The sequence below is a fragment of the Pongo abelii genome, chromosome 22, assembly GCF_028885655.2.
Source record: "Pongo abelii isolate AG06213 chromosome 22, NHGRI_mPonAbe1-v2.0_pri, whole genome shotgun sequence".
Taxonomy (NCBI): Eukaryota; Metazoa; Chordata; class Mammalia; order Primates; family Hominidae; genus Pongo; species Pongo abelii.
This window is the reverse complement of record NC_072007.2, coordinates 46569464-46583848: the sequence shown is the minus strand read 5'-3', so window position 1 is coordinate 46583848 and position 14385 is coordinate 46569464. Positions and strand designations below refer to the sequence as shown.

Sequence of the window (14385 nt, the reverse complement as noted above, 5' to 3'; positions counted from 1 at the left end):
GATTACAGGCACACACTACCATACCTGGCCAATTTTTGTATTTTTAGTAGAGACAGGGTTTCACCATGCTGGCCAGGCTGGTCTTGAACTCCTGACCTCAGGTGATCTGCCCACCTCAGCCTCCCAAAGTGCCAGGATTACAGGTGTGAGCCACTGCTCCTGGCCTTTTGTTTGTTTTTTTGAGATGTGTCTTGCTCTGTCGCCCAGGCTGGAGTGCAGTGATGCCATCTTGACTCACTGCAACCTCTGCCTCCCCTTTTGTAGAGATGGGGTCTTTTTTTTTTTTTGAGATGTAGTTTTGCTCTTGTTGCCCAGGCTGGAGTGCAATGGCATGATCTCGGCTCACAGTAACCTCCGCCTCCCAGGTTCAAGCCATTCTCCTGCCTCAGCCTCCGGAGTAGATGGGATTACAGGCATGCGCCACCACACCTGGCTAATTTTGTATTTTTAGTAGAGATGGGGTTTCTCCATGTTGGTCAGGCTGGTCTCGAACTCCGGACCTCAGGTGATCTGCCCACCTCGGCCTCCCAAAGTGCTGGGATTACAGGCGTGAGCCACCGTGCCCAGCCTGAGATGGGTCTTGTTGTGTTACCAGGATAGTCCTTTTTTTTTTTTTTTCTGAGATGGAGTTTGGTCGCTCTGTCACCCAGGCTGGAGTGTAGTGGCACGATCTTGGCTCACTGCAACCTCCACCTCCTGGGTTCAAGTCATTCTCCTGCCTCAGCCTCCTGAGTAGCTGGGACTACAGATGCCTGCCACCATACCTGGCTAATTTTTGTATTTTTAGTAAAGATGGAGTTTCACCAAGTTGGCCAAGCTAGTCTCGAACTCCTGACCTCAGGTGATCCACTCACCTTGGCCTCCCAAAGTCCTGGGATTACAGGCCTGAGCCACCGCGCCCAGCCTGATTTGTTTTTAAATGGAGTATATCCCAAAGTGTTGGGATTACAGGTGTGAGCCACCATGCCCGCTAACCAGGATAGTCTTAAACTTGTAGCCTCAAGCCATCCTCTCACCTTGGCCTCCCAAAGTGCTGGGATTACAGGTGGGAGCCACTACACCCAGCCCTGCTAACAATTTTCGTGGAAGTAATAATGAAAGATAACAACATTTGAACATTTACTCTGTGGCAGGTACTGTGATAGTTTACACTGAAAACTGAAATGTAGTTTCTTGTTCCTGTATTAAATAAAACTGGGACCAAACATCCTTTCTCATGTTGTATTAAGCTCTACTGGCACCGGGCATACTGTCCTATCCCTGTGTTAAATGATACTGACAGTAGCAAAGAAAATCACTTGCCCCAAGATATGCTTAATCCTGAAGAAAAAAAAAAAAAAAAAAAAAAAAAGGATCATTTGTAATCACCTCAAGCGATCTGCCCACCTCAGCCTCCCAAAGTGCTGGGATTACAGGCATGAGCCACCCCTCCCAACTTGATTTGCTAAATTTTCTTTCCATAGTTCTGCAAAAAGAAAAACACACATTCTCATCATCTTTATCCCACACAGATTTCTATCACCACGTCCAGGTAAATGGTCTTGGGGTGTTACCTTCTGGAGCCCCACTGAGGCTCAGTGAAGGTCAGCAGGGTGGCATACACATTGTGGGACACCAGCTAAGGGGTCCTGGTGTTTAGCACACACACAAATTATGTTGTAAGAAGTCAAAACAGACAGTTCAGTCATCTAGCTATGGATACAAAGGAAGAGTCTGGGCCGGGCGCAGAGGCTCACGCCTGTAATCCCAGCACTTTGGGAGGTCGAGGCGGGTGGATCACCTGAGGTCAAGAGTTTGAGACCAGCCTGGCCAGCATGGTGAAACGCTGTCTTTACTAACCACAAAAATTAGCTAGGCATGGTAGTAGACATCTGTAATCCCAGCTATTTGGGAGGCTGAAGCAGGAGAATGGCTTGAACCGGGGAGGCGGAGGTTGCAGTGAGCCAAAATGACGCCACTGCACTCCAACCTGGGTGAACTCCAACCTGGGTGACAGAGGGAGACTGTCTCAAAAAAACAAAAACAAAAAACAAAGAAAGAGTCTGGGTGAATGAACACAGACTTGAGAAGGTAGTTGGCTTTTTCCTATGCCTAAACTTTTTTTTTTTTTTTTAACTTTCCAACATCTTTTCCCTTACCAGTTTTAATTAGATACAACTGACAAATAAAACTGGTATACATTTCAGGTTATAACATGATGTTTTGATATATGTTTTCTTTTTTCAATATTTCACCATCCCTGATGATATATGCATACATTGTGAAATAACACAAGTTAAGACATGCATCACCTCATGTACTTTCTTTCTTTCTATTTTTTTTTTTGAGGTGGAGTCTCACTCTGTCGCCCAGGCTGGAGTGCAGTGGCACAATCTTGGCTCACTGCAACCTCTGCCTCCCAGGTTCAAGCAATTCTCTGACTCAGCATCCCATGTAGCTGGGATTACAGGCGCCCACTACCACGCCCGGCTAATTTTTGTATTTTTAGTTAAGATGGGGTTTCACCATCTTGGCCAGGCTGGTCTTGAACTCCTGACCTCAGGTGATCCACCCGCCTTGGCCTCCCAAAGTGCTGTGATTACAGGTGTGAGCCACCATGCCTGGCCTCAAAGTGATGTCTTCTAAAGTTTGACTAACATCGTGTCACTGTTCTAAACACTTTTTTTTTTTTTGAGACAGAGTCTTGCTTTGTCACCTGGGCTGGAGTGCAGTGGCGTGATCTCGGCTCACTGCAACCTCCGCCTCCCAGGTTGAAGCGATTCTCCTGCCTCAGCCTCCCAAGTAGCTGGGACCACAGGTGCTTACCACTGTGCCCGGCTAATTTTTTTATTTTTAGTAGAGATGGGGTTTCACCATGTTGGCCAGGCTAGTCTCGAACTCCTGACCTTGCTTTATCTGCCCGCCTCGGTCTCCCAAAGTGCTGGGATTACAGGCGTGAGCCACCACACCCAGCCTACCTTAAGTACTTTCTTTCTTTTTGTGGTGAGAACACTCAAGATCTCTCTTAAGGAAAAGCCAGAACCACCAGCTGACCAGAGGCACTATCAGCCGACCCATCACCACCTACCATACAGGTCCTCCTCAGCATCAGATTCTTCTAGAGAGGCCTGAGGTTGGGCCTTCACTTCCAGGTTTCTGCTTAGCCAGCTGGTTTGCTCCAAGGAAGAGCCGGCAATGTTCCCCACAGCTTCTAGGATTTTCTGAGTGATTTCCTGAGAATAATCAGGAGGGGGAAAGGAAGTTAATTAAGGAAAAGAATGTTAAGTGCCTAAAATAGCACTGTCCAGTAGAAATAAAGTGCAGGCCACAGCTGTGAGCATATATGTACCATTAAGCTTTCTAGGAGCCACATTAAAGGTAAAAATAAACAGTTCAAGTTAAATTAATAATATAGGCTGGGTGTGGTGGCTCATGCCTGTAATCCCAGCACGTTGGGAGGCTGAGGCTGAGGCAGGGGGATCACTTGAGGTCAGGAGTTCGAGACCATCCTGGCCAACATGGTGAAACCCTGTCTCTACTAAAAAAAATACAAAAATTAGCTGGGAGTGATGGTACATGCCTGTAGTCCCAGTACTCGGGAGGCTTAGGCAAGAGAATCGCTTGATCCCAGGAGGTGGAAGCTGCAGTGAGCTGAGATCATGCCACTGCACTCCAGTCTGGATGACAGAGTGAGACTTCGTTTCCAAAAAAAAAAAAATTAATATTTTATTTAACCCAATATATACAAAATATTATCAACATGCACTCAATATAAAAATTATTAATAGGCTAGGTGTGGTGGCTCATGCCTATAATCCCAGCACTTTGGGAGGCTGAGGCGGGCGGATCACCTGAGGTCAGGCGTTTGAGACCAGCCTGACCAACATGGTGAAACCCCGTCTCTAGTAAAAATACAAAATTAGGTGGGTGTGGTGGTGCATGCCTGTAATCTCAGCTACTTTGGAGGCTGAGGCAGGAGAATCACTTGAACCCGGGAGGTGGAGGTTGCAGTGATCCTAGATCATGCCATTGCACCCCAGCCTGGGCAACAGGAGCAGGACGAAACTTCGTCTCAAAAAGAAAAAACAAAAACAAAACCTATTAATCAGATTTTGCATTCTCTTTTGTGTGTGCCCTAAGTCTGAAATCCAATGTGTATTTTGCACTTACAGCACATTCAATTCAGACTACCACATTTTTCTTTTTGGGAGGTGGTGGGCAGGACAGGGTCTTGCTCTGTCAACCACGCTGGAGTGTAGTGGTGCAATCAAGACTCACTGCAGCCGGGCGCGGTGGCTCACGCCTGTAATCCCAGCACTTTGGGAGGCCGAGGCAGGCAGATCACAAGGTCAAGAGATGGAGACCATCATGGCCAACATGGTGAAACCCCGTCTCTGCCAAAAATACAAAAATTAGCTAGGCGTGGTGGTGCACGCCTGTAATCCCAGCTACTTGGGAGGCTGGGGCAGGAGAATCATTTGAACCCAGGTGACAGAGATTGTGGTGAGCCAAGAGTGCCACTGCACTCCAGCCTGGTGACAGAGTGTTGTGGGAAGTCAGGGACCCTGAACAGAGGGACCGGCTAGAGCTGCAGCAGAGGAACACAAATTGTGAAGATTTCATTTTAACATGGACATTTATCAGTTCCCAAATAATACGTTTATAATTTCTCACACTTGTCTTTAATCTCTTAATCTTGTTATCTTCATAAGCTGACGATGTACGTCATCACAGGACCACTGTGATAATTGTGTTAACTGTACAAAATGATTGTAAAACATGTGTATTTGAACAATATGAAACCAGTGCACCTTGAAAAAGAACAGAATAACAATGATTTTTAGGGAACAAGGGAAGACAACCATAAGGTCTGACTGCCTGTGGGGTCGGGAAAAAAGAGCCATATTTTTCTTCTTGCAGAGAGCCTATAAACGGATGTGCAAGTAGGGAAGATATCGCTAAATTCTTTTCCTAGCAAGGAATATTAATATTAATACCCTGGGAAAGGAATGCATTCCCGGGGTGAGGTCTATAAACGGCCACTGTGGGAATGTCTGTCTTATGCAGTTAAGGACTGAGATACGCCCTGGTCTCCTGCAGTACCCTCAGGCTTACTAGAGTGGGGAAAAACTCCATCCTGGTAAATTTGTGGTCAGACCGGTTCTCTGCTCTCAAACCTGTTTTCTGTTAAGATGTTTATCAAGACAAATACGTGCACCACTGAACATAGACCCTTATCAGTAGTTCTGCTTTTGCCCTTTGTCCTGCTCCCTCAGAAGTATGTGATCTTTGTTAGACCCTTATTATTAGTTCTGCTTTTTGCCCTTTGAAGCATGTGATCTTTGTACCTACTCCCTGTTCTTACACCCCCTCCCCTTTTGAAACCCGTAATAAAAACTTGCTGGTTTCAGGCTCAGGTGGGCATCACGGTCCTACTGATATGTGATGTCACCCCTGGTGGCCCAGCTGTAACATTCCTCTCTTTATACTGTGTCTCTTTATTTCTCAGCCGGCCGACACTTATGGAAAATAGAAAGAACCTATGTTGAAATACTGGGGGTGAGTTCCCCCAATAACAGAGCAAGACTCTATCTCAAAAAAAAAAAAAAAGACTCACTGCAGTCTCGACCTTCTGGGCTCAAGCCATCCTCAGGCTCCCAGGTAGCTGGGACTACAGGCACATGCCACCAGATCTGGATAATTTTTAAATTTCTTGTAGAGACAGGGTCTCCCTATGTTGCCCAGGCTGCAGACTAGCCACACTTCAAGTGCTCAACAGCCACCTATGGCTAACGGCTACTATACTGGCCAATGTGGGTAAAATATACAGAGAACACAAGTCATCGCAGCACGCTGATGAAAAAACCATAAATTGTATTCAGTGGATTGGCTTTCTGGTTTCTCTAGGACCATGGGTTCTTCCTAGAAATGCATCTTTCAACAATATACAAGAAATAAAGGTCAGTAAGTTAAACTGACTCAGTGGGGTGAAGTGAGGAGTCATCCACTCTCAGGAGTATGATCAGTAAAGAATCTGGTTAGTAACTGGAGAGATAGAAACTGGAAGCAGGCTTCTCAGCCAGTGTCATCAAGTGTCACCAGCTATGAGTGGCTATAATCCTTGACATCCGAGAATTTTATAATCCTGACCTCAACTATGCCACAAGGTTCCTAGGCTCAGCAGTTGTGTTGAGGTGTGAAGCAGGGCACACCTGCCTGCTGGGTGAGAGAAGGGTGCACTTGAGGGAAGTGGCAAATTGGCTAACTTAGGCAGGGCTGGGTGTGACGGGCACAAGGAAAGTCAGGAAAAGGGATTAGGGGCTTAGAGGAGTTCTCATAAGGACTGATGAAAGCACTGAGTGGATGGGTGTGATGTTGTGGAAATGTTTTTGGCCTTTCTTCCCATTTCCCAGCTATAACTCCTAAATTTCTTGGATTCTCCAAAGTAATATATGTCTTAGATGGCTGTGGCTGGGGGCCCCCAGAGAACTTCAGCTACCCAACCTCCAGGAAGGGGAGACGGGCTAAAGGTTAAATTGATCACCAATGACGAAAGTCCATCATGCCTATGTAATGAAGCTTCCACAAACCCCAAAGTAACTGGGTTCGGATGAGCTTCTGGATGGCTAAACACGTGGAGGTTCCTAGAGGGTGGTGCCCCAGGAGGGCATGGAAGCTCCATGCCCCTTCCCACGTATCTTGCCTGATCATTGCTTCATCTGTATCCTTTCTAATCTCCTTTATAATAAACTGGTCAGCCGGGTGTGGTGGCTCATGCCTGTAATCCCAGCACTTTGGGAGGCTGAGGCGGCCGGATCACGAGGTCAGGAGTTCGAGACCAGCCTGGCCAACATGGTGAAACCCCACCTCCACTAAAAATACAAAAATTAGCCGGCACGGTGGCGGGCACCTGTAATCCCAGCTACTCGGGAGGCTAAGGCAAGAGAATCGCTTGAACCTGGGAGGTGGAGGTTGCAGTGAGCTGAGATCGTGCCATTGCATTCCAGCTTGGGCAACAAGAGCAAGACTCCGTCTCAAAAAAAAAAAATAAATAAATAAATAAATAAACTGTTCAATGTGTTCCCTGAGTTCCATGAGCCACTCCAGCTAATTAACAGAACCCAAGGAGTGGGTAGTGAGAACCCCAGTTTAGAGCTGGTCTGTCAGAAGCACAGATGAAACCACTTGGGGCTTGTGATTGGCATCGGAGGGGTTGGGGCAGTCTTGTGGGACTGAGCCCTCAACCTGCAGGATCTGAAGCTATCTCTAGGTGGGGAATGCTAGAACTGAATGGAATTGGACGGTGCCTACCTAGTGTCCACTGCAGAACTACTAGCTTTGTTGCTGGTGAGAAGAAATTCCCACGCATTTTGGTTACGAGGTCACAGAAGGATTCTATGTTATGAGAGTGTGGTAGGAAAATCACACTTTGTTTTTTTCTATATCCTCAGTGGGGAAGAAGCATAGGGTGTGGCTCAAAACAGTAGGAAGGAATTAGTGTCCGGGAGGCCAGGTGTCATGAGATAGAAAGAAGCAGATGCCACCTGGTCCCTGCAACCAAAATGAGCAGAGAAGAGGCGTGCCAGCTGCAACAACCGAGGGAATGCCTGTGGCCAGAGCCCTCTCCAGGCTGGCTGAAGACAGAGGGGCCTGCTACAGGCAACAGGCCACAAAAGCAGGGAGGGCTTAGGTGAGCAAGTGCTATCCCAACACCTGGACATGCAGCATTGGCACTGTAACAACGTTTTCTTCTCTGGCTACAAGTCAAGGCCAAAAGAGGAGGCACTGGAATTTTCTAATTATGCTTTATGGTGTTTTTTTTGTTTGTTTTTGTTTTTTTTTTGGTTTGTTTGTTTTGAGACAAAGTTTCACGCATGTTGCCCAGGCTGGAGTACAGTGGTGAGATCTTGGCTCACTGTAACCTCTGCCTCCCAGGTTCAAGCGATTCTCCTGCCTCGGCCTCCCGAGTAGCTGGAATTACAGGTGCCCGCCACGATGCCAGCTAATTTTTGTATTTTTAGTAGAGGTGGGGTTTCACTATGTTGGCCAGGCTGGTCTCGAACCCCTGACCTCAGGTGATCCGCCCACCTTGGCCTCCCAAAGTGCTGGGATTGCAGGCGTGAGCCACCACACCTGGCCCACTGTACTTTATACAGTACTCTCGTGGTTCAGAACTGTGGACCTGAGGCTGTTTCTGGATATACCTTTCACAAATGCCAGGGATCATAAAGATTAGCAGTAGTATCGCCAAGGCTATAAATGTGATAGAAAAACCAACTGAATCAATGTCTACAATGGTTTGCAAAACAGTGATTTTTCCAACTTCATCATAACTTCCGTATTTATTAGTTGGCATTCCACTCTGAGTTTTCCTTCTCCTATGATGAGTTTTATTTTTCCGTATTAAACAAATTTTTATGAGCATATATTACTGTTATAATGGGGGATAAGGCGTTTAAGGAAAGAAATCCATGTATGGAGGCTGGGCGTGGTAGCTCACGCCTGTAATCCCAGCACTTTGGGAGGCCAAGGTAGGAGGGTCACCTGAGGTCAGGAGTCTGAGACCAGACCAGCCAACATGGAGAAACCCCGCCTCTACTAAAAATACAAAAAATTAGCCGGGCGTGGTGGCATGTGTCTGTAATCTCAGCTACTTGGGAGGCTGAGGCAGGAGAATCGCTTGAACCCCAGAGGTGGAGGTTTCAGTGAGCTGAGACCGTGCCACTGCACTCCAGCCTGGGTGATGGAGTGAGATCCGTCCAATGCCACAGCCCAAAAAAAAAAAAAAAAAAAATCCATGTATGGAGATAGCTTCCTTTTTTTTTTGAGACAGGGTCTCTCTCTGTTGCCAGGCTGAAGTGCACTGGCACAATCACAGCTCACTACAGCCTCAACTTCCCAGGCTCAAGGGATCCTCAGCCTCCCAAGCAGCTGGGACTATAGGTGTAGCTACCACACTAGGCTAATTTTTGTATTTTTGTAGAGATGAGGTCTCACTGTGTTACCCAGATTGGTCTCAAACTCCTGAGCTTAAGCAGTCTGCCTGCCTCAGCCTCCCAAAGTGCTGAGATTACAAGTGTGCGCCACCACGTCCGGTGGGAGATACATTTCTTATTCCACTTATGTTTTACAGTGAGATCCACATACATCTGCATACAGTGTGGAGGGTGAGGGGTGCAGCTGTCAATTCCACAATCGATTGCTCAAGCATTATACAAGAACCTTCATCAGAAAACCCAGGCCCCAGTACTGTCCAAACTCTCTAGAGACAGCGATGGCAGAAGTAAGACTTGAGAACAAGTGCAAAGCTAACCTCAGATTCTGTCCAACGTCTCTTGTCTATCTGCTCTCTGATATCCCCCAAAGGAGGACAGCACTGCTGGGGTAATATCATTTGGCTGAACCTCTTTCATATACAAACCTGCAGGTCTTTTTGATCCTTCTTGTTTTCCAGGTTGGGAGTTCTTGTTACAAAGTCATTCAGCATGCTGTTGGGAGACAATCAGCTTCAGATTAAAAATGCTGCAGAAATAAAATATGTGCCAAGAGAAAATATTACACAATGACAATGTGGTGACATGATACCTGAGAAGCAGAAAATACCCAGGTGGGGCTAGATTCAACTGTACAGACTCTTTCAATACTCCCAACAGTGAAGAAAAGTTCTCTTGCAAGGCTGGTACTGGGAGCCTGTTTTTTTAAAAGATAGGAAAAATACTCAACCACGAACAAGTCAAAATACAACATTTATTTATAAGCACATTTAAGATCCTGGCAGTTGGAAAGCAAAGGGTAAACAGCATACCTCACTGACCTTTTTCTTTTTAAAAACTTACAATGTACACGAACTAAACTTTGGTATTCTGGCAAGCACTTGCAGTTTGGGAACCTGAAATCCTACTGCTGGCAGGTGAGATACTCGTGGTTTCCTTGTCTCTAAAATAAAAGCCTTAAACTAGATGATCGACCTCGACCTCTCAGGCCTTTCTTTTTTTTTTTTTTTTTGGTGAGACGGAGATTTACTTTTGTTGCCCAGGCTGGAGTGCAATGGCACGATCTCGGCTCACCGCATCCTCCGCCTCCCAGGTTCAAGCGATTCTCCTGCCTCAGCCTCCTGAATAGCTGGGATTACAGGCATGTGCCACCACGCCCAGCTAATTTTGCATTTTTAGTAAGGACGGGGTTTCACCGTGTTGTCCAGGCTGATTTTGAACTCCCCACCTCAGGTGATCTACCCGCCTCAGCCTCTCAAAGTGCTGGGATTACAGGCGTGAGCCACTGCACCCGGCCTTTCTTCTATCTTATTTTATTTATTTATTTATTTATTTATTTATTTATTTTTAAGATAGAGTCTTGCTCTGTTGCCCAGGCTGGAGTGCAGTGGCACAATCTCAGCTCACTGCAACCTCTGCCCCCCGGGTTTAAGCAATTCTCGTTCTTCAGCCTCCCAAGCTGGGATTATAGGCGTGGGCCAACACACTGGGCTAATTTTTTGTATTTTTAGTAGAGATTAGTAGGGTTTTATCATGTTGGCCAGGCTGGTCTTGAACTCCTGGCCTCAAGTAAATCCACTTGCCTTGGCCACCCAAAGTGCTGAGATTACAAGGGTGAGCCACTGCACCCGGCTGATCTCTCAGGCCTTTCTAGTGCTAATATTCTGCTTCCCTGAAGTGGCTGGTAACAGAGCATCACCTGTCAGAAGGCTGCAAAGCATTAGGTCCCAGGACACTCACCAGGAAACTGGCCTACCCCACTCTGTAGCTCTCAGGATGAGGATTCTGAGATCACCGCTCCAAAGCGAGGCAGCACAGCCCAGGAAGTGAAAGCTCAGACCGCAGTCAGAGCGTCCCAGGTCCAAGTCCTGGTTCTCCAACTTACTACCTACTGTGTAACCTAGGCGGTTCCTCCTCTGCAAAAGGAGGATGACCAAATCTAACCTGCAGCTCCTGGGAAAGCTCAGCTATCCCTCAGGCCACTACACTCAACATTCGCCAGCAACACAATATATATTAGCTGTCATAGGAGGAAAGTGACCGGCTCATCTTTAACTCCTGGAGGAAAGAACAACAATAATGCTCACCAGGCAAGTGGTCTGAATTTAACCCCACCCTGGTCATCTACCAGGAGGCCTCAATTTACCATCCTGCAACTTCAGAATGTGGTGAGTGGGAATAACTATGTAATGTTAACTGTGTGAACCAAGGAGCCTGTGCCTGGTTGTTGGAGTTATTTATAGTGAGACTCCTGATGGCTATGTAGGGATACTGAGGCTTCCCTGAGAAGTGGTTTATACCCCCCCACCCCCATTTTTTTCTTTTTGAGATAGAGTCTCATTCTGTCCCCCAGGCTGGAGTGCAGTGGTGTGATCTCAGCTCACTGCAACCTCTGCCTCCTGGGTTCAAGTGATTCACCTGCCTCAGCTTCCCGAGTAGCTGGGACTACAAGCATGCTGCCACCAAGCCCTGGCTAATTTTTTTGTAGTTTTAGTAGACATGGGGTTTTACCACGTTGGCCAGGCTGGTCTCAAACTCCTGGCCTCAAGTGACTCACCCACTTCAGCCTCCCAAAGTGCTGGGATTACAGGCATTGAGCCACCGCACCCAGCCACCTCACCCTCATTTTCTGCAACATAGAGCTGCACCTGGGATGCGGCCATTGTAAGATCTGAATGAGGTCCAGTAAAGCTTCTTTTTCATCGATGGGGAAAAACCTGTGGAATCCCCTTTAATGCTCTCTTAGCTAAGACACCTAATACATATATTAACTTAGCAAACCAAAGCAGAAACCTCTCCACATAAAACATGGGAAGGCACACTGAGAACGCCACCAGAAAGAATCATTTTGCCTTTTTTTTTTTTTTTTTGAGACAGAGCCTTGCTCTGTCACCCAGGCTGGAGAGCAGTGTTGAGGTCTTGGCTCACTGCAACCTCCGCCTCCTGGGTTCATGCAATTCTCCTGCCTCAGCCTCCCGCGTAGCTGGGATTACAGGCGCACGCCACCATGCCCAACTAATTTTTGTATTTTTAGTAGAGATGGGGTTTCACCATGTTGACTAGGCTGGTCTCAAACTCCTAGCCTCAAGTGATCTGCCTGCCTCCACCTCCCAAAGTGCTGGGATTGCAGGTGTGAGCCACCGCGCCCGGCCCATTTCTCCTTTTTCTAAAAGAGGTCTTTAACACTTCCCTGTCTGTGGTTTTTTTTCTTTTTCTGTATCAATTTAATGCAAATCCAAGCCTTTTAAAGTTTAACAGGCCTCACGTAAAGCTTCGCTCATATAAAGTGTTCGAGATACGCTGCACAGATTTTAAGATGTTAACTCTCTGGAGAAGGAAAAGCATAGATCAATACCTCGGGAAGAAATTATGACAACTTTAAGATATTTTCTGAACTATGGCTCTCTAGTAGTCTAGAAATAAAACCAGAGATATTTATTATGCATGCTCACTGCAATAACATCTATATTTAAGGAAGTGTTTTGAAGGACGGGGGACTGTATTACCTTTGGAGAAAAGCATAGCAAAACTGCAACACAGGAATGTCCACTAGGGGCGATTTCTGAAAATGAAAGTAAAACCAATTACTCCAAGTTGGTGGGAAATAAGGCTAAAAAGAATTCAGATACAAAATGAAACAGATCTATAGCCTAACAAAGTGAAGGTTTTTGACTAAAGAATCTTTCAGATATAACAACAGACACGATAGTGTCCATCATATACAATTAAAACAAGTGTGTCCTATGAGTCCCCAAATCATTCGCGCCCCCTTAGACTTCTACAGTGATCTCCCACCCTGTGCACCTACTTTACATTCCAGGCATCAACAAGCATTTAGGGAAAATCGGCATTGTAACCGAACTTGCCCAAACAGAAAGCTAGGGCCGGTGTTGACTCCAATGAATGCACGTGATTACCAAGAGGCAAGAAAAAATTCTAATTCTTCTTTTGCTTCTTTCTTTTCTTTTTTCTCTCTCTTTCTTTCACTCTCCTTCCTTGTTTCTTTTTCTTTCTTTTCTCTCTCTCTCTCTCCCTCCCCCTTCCCCTCTCCCTCTCCCCCGCTCTCTGACACAAGAGTCTTGCTCTGTTGTCCAGGCTGCAGTACACTGGCGCAATCTCAGCTCACTGCAACCTCTGCCTCCCGGGTTCAAACGATCCTCGTGCCTCAGCCCCCCAAGTAGAACCACTATACACGGCCAAAAAATTCTAATTCTTAGTTTAGAAGATGACTTAAAACCTAGCCCAGACAGCTTCCCCAAAAACCCTGTGGCTGGAACTGCTTGGAAACAAGTTCCAAAACACACGTTTTCCCCCCTCCTTGCTTATAAAAAGCTATTTGCAGCTATTAATTAACTAAACTAACCACAAAATATAGTTTTGTTATTCGAACTGCCAAAAATCAGTCAGCTAGATAAAATCTGTTTCCTTTATAGTCCAGGAAAGACTAGAAATTGCAGGTATTTATAAAAATTCAAGTAACGTGAAGGAATACAACCTAAACACACTCGCTCTGGCTGTCACAGCCTCTGCAGAGCTGTCTTCAGGACCTCGAAGAACCCCTTGGTTCTACAGCGACCAAGCCTGCAGCAGCACAGACTACCCTGTGGAGCGCCATTCCCACTCCTAACATTTATGGACAAGAGTGAAAGGAGGCCGGGTGTGGTGGCTCATGCCTGTAATCCCGGAAGTTTGGGAAGCCAAGGCGGGTGGATCACTTGAGGTCAGGCATTCAAGACCAGCCTGGCCAACATGGTAAAATCCCATCTTTACTAAAAATACAAAAAAATTGGCTAGGCATGGTGGCGCAAGCCTGTAATCCCAGCTACTCAGGAGGCAGAGGCAGGAGGGTCGCTTGTACCCAGGAGGCAAAGGTTGCAGTGAACCAAGATCAGGCCACTGCACTCTAGCTTGGGCAACACAGCGAGACTCCATCTCAAAAAAAAAAAAAAAAAAAAAAAAAAAAAAAAGGCCAGGCGCAGTGGCTCACGCCTGTAATCCCAGCACTTTGGGAAGCCGAGGCGGGTGAATCACGAGGTCAGGAGATCCAGACCATCCTAGCTAACACGGTGAAACCCTGTCTCTACTAAAAATACAAAAAATTAGCCGGGCGTGGTGGTGGGTGCCTGTAGTCCCAGCTACTCGGGAGGCTGAGGCAGGAGAATGGCGTGAACCCAGGAGGTGGAGCTTGCAGTGAGCCGAGACAGAGTGAGACTTCGTCTCAAAAAAAAAAAACAAAACAAAAACAAACAAAAAAAAAAACAGTGAAAGGCAACAGGATGACCATACATTCTTGGAAGATTGGGAGACCTGGGCCAGAACCCCAAGAAATACTGTGGAAGTCATCGGGGTCCTTTTACATTCGAAGCCTTAAGCACTGACTGTGCTAGCTCCATAACCTGGCCTCGCAGTGTTG

General features: G+C 46.6%; 1 protein-coding gene across 2 annotated transcripts in view; it reads right to left on the bottom strand.

Moving 5' to 3' along the window:
* Positions 1 to 14385, bottom strand: part of DOP1B (DOP1 leucine zipper like protein B) — a 139670-nt gene that overhangs the window by 20947 nt on the left and 104338 nt on the right. For both annotated transcript variants that reach the window (XM_024239529.3, XM_009233930.4), the window contains exons 24-27: positions 12479 to 12534; positions 9565 to 9669; positions 9401 to 9467; positions 3068 to 3212 (exon numbers count right to left, since the gene is read on the bottom strand). In XM_024239529.3, the coding sequence (XP_024095297.3) occupies positions 3068 to 3212; positions 9401 to 9467; positions 9565 to 9669; positions 12479 to 12534 (373 nt within the window). The remainder of the gene's footprint in view (positions 1 to 3067; positions 3213 to 9400; positions 9468 to 9564; positions 9670 to 12478; positions 12535 to 14385) is intronic.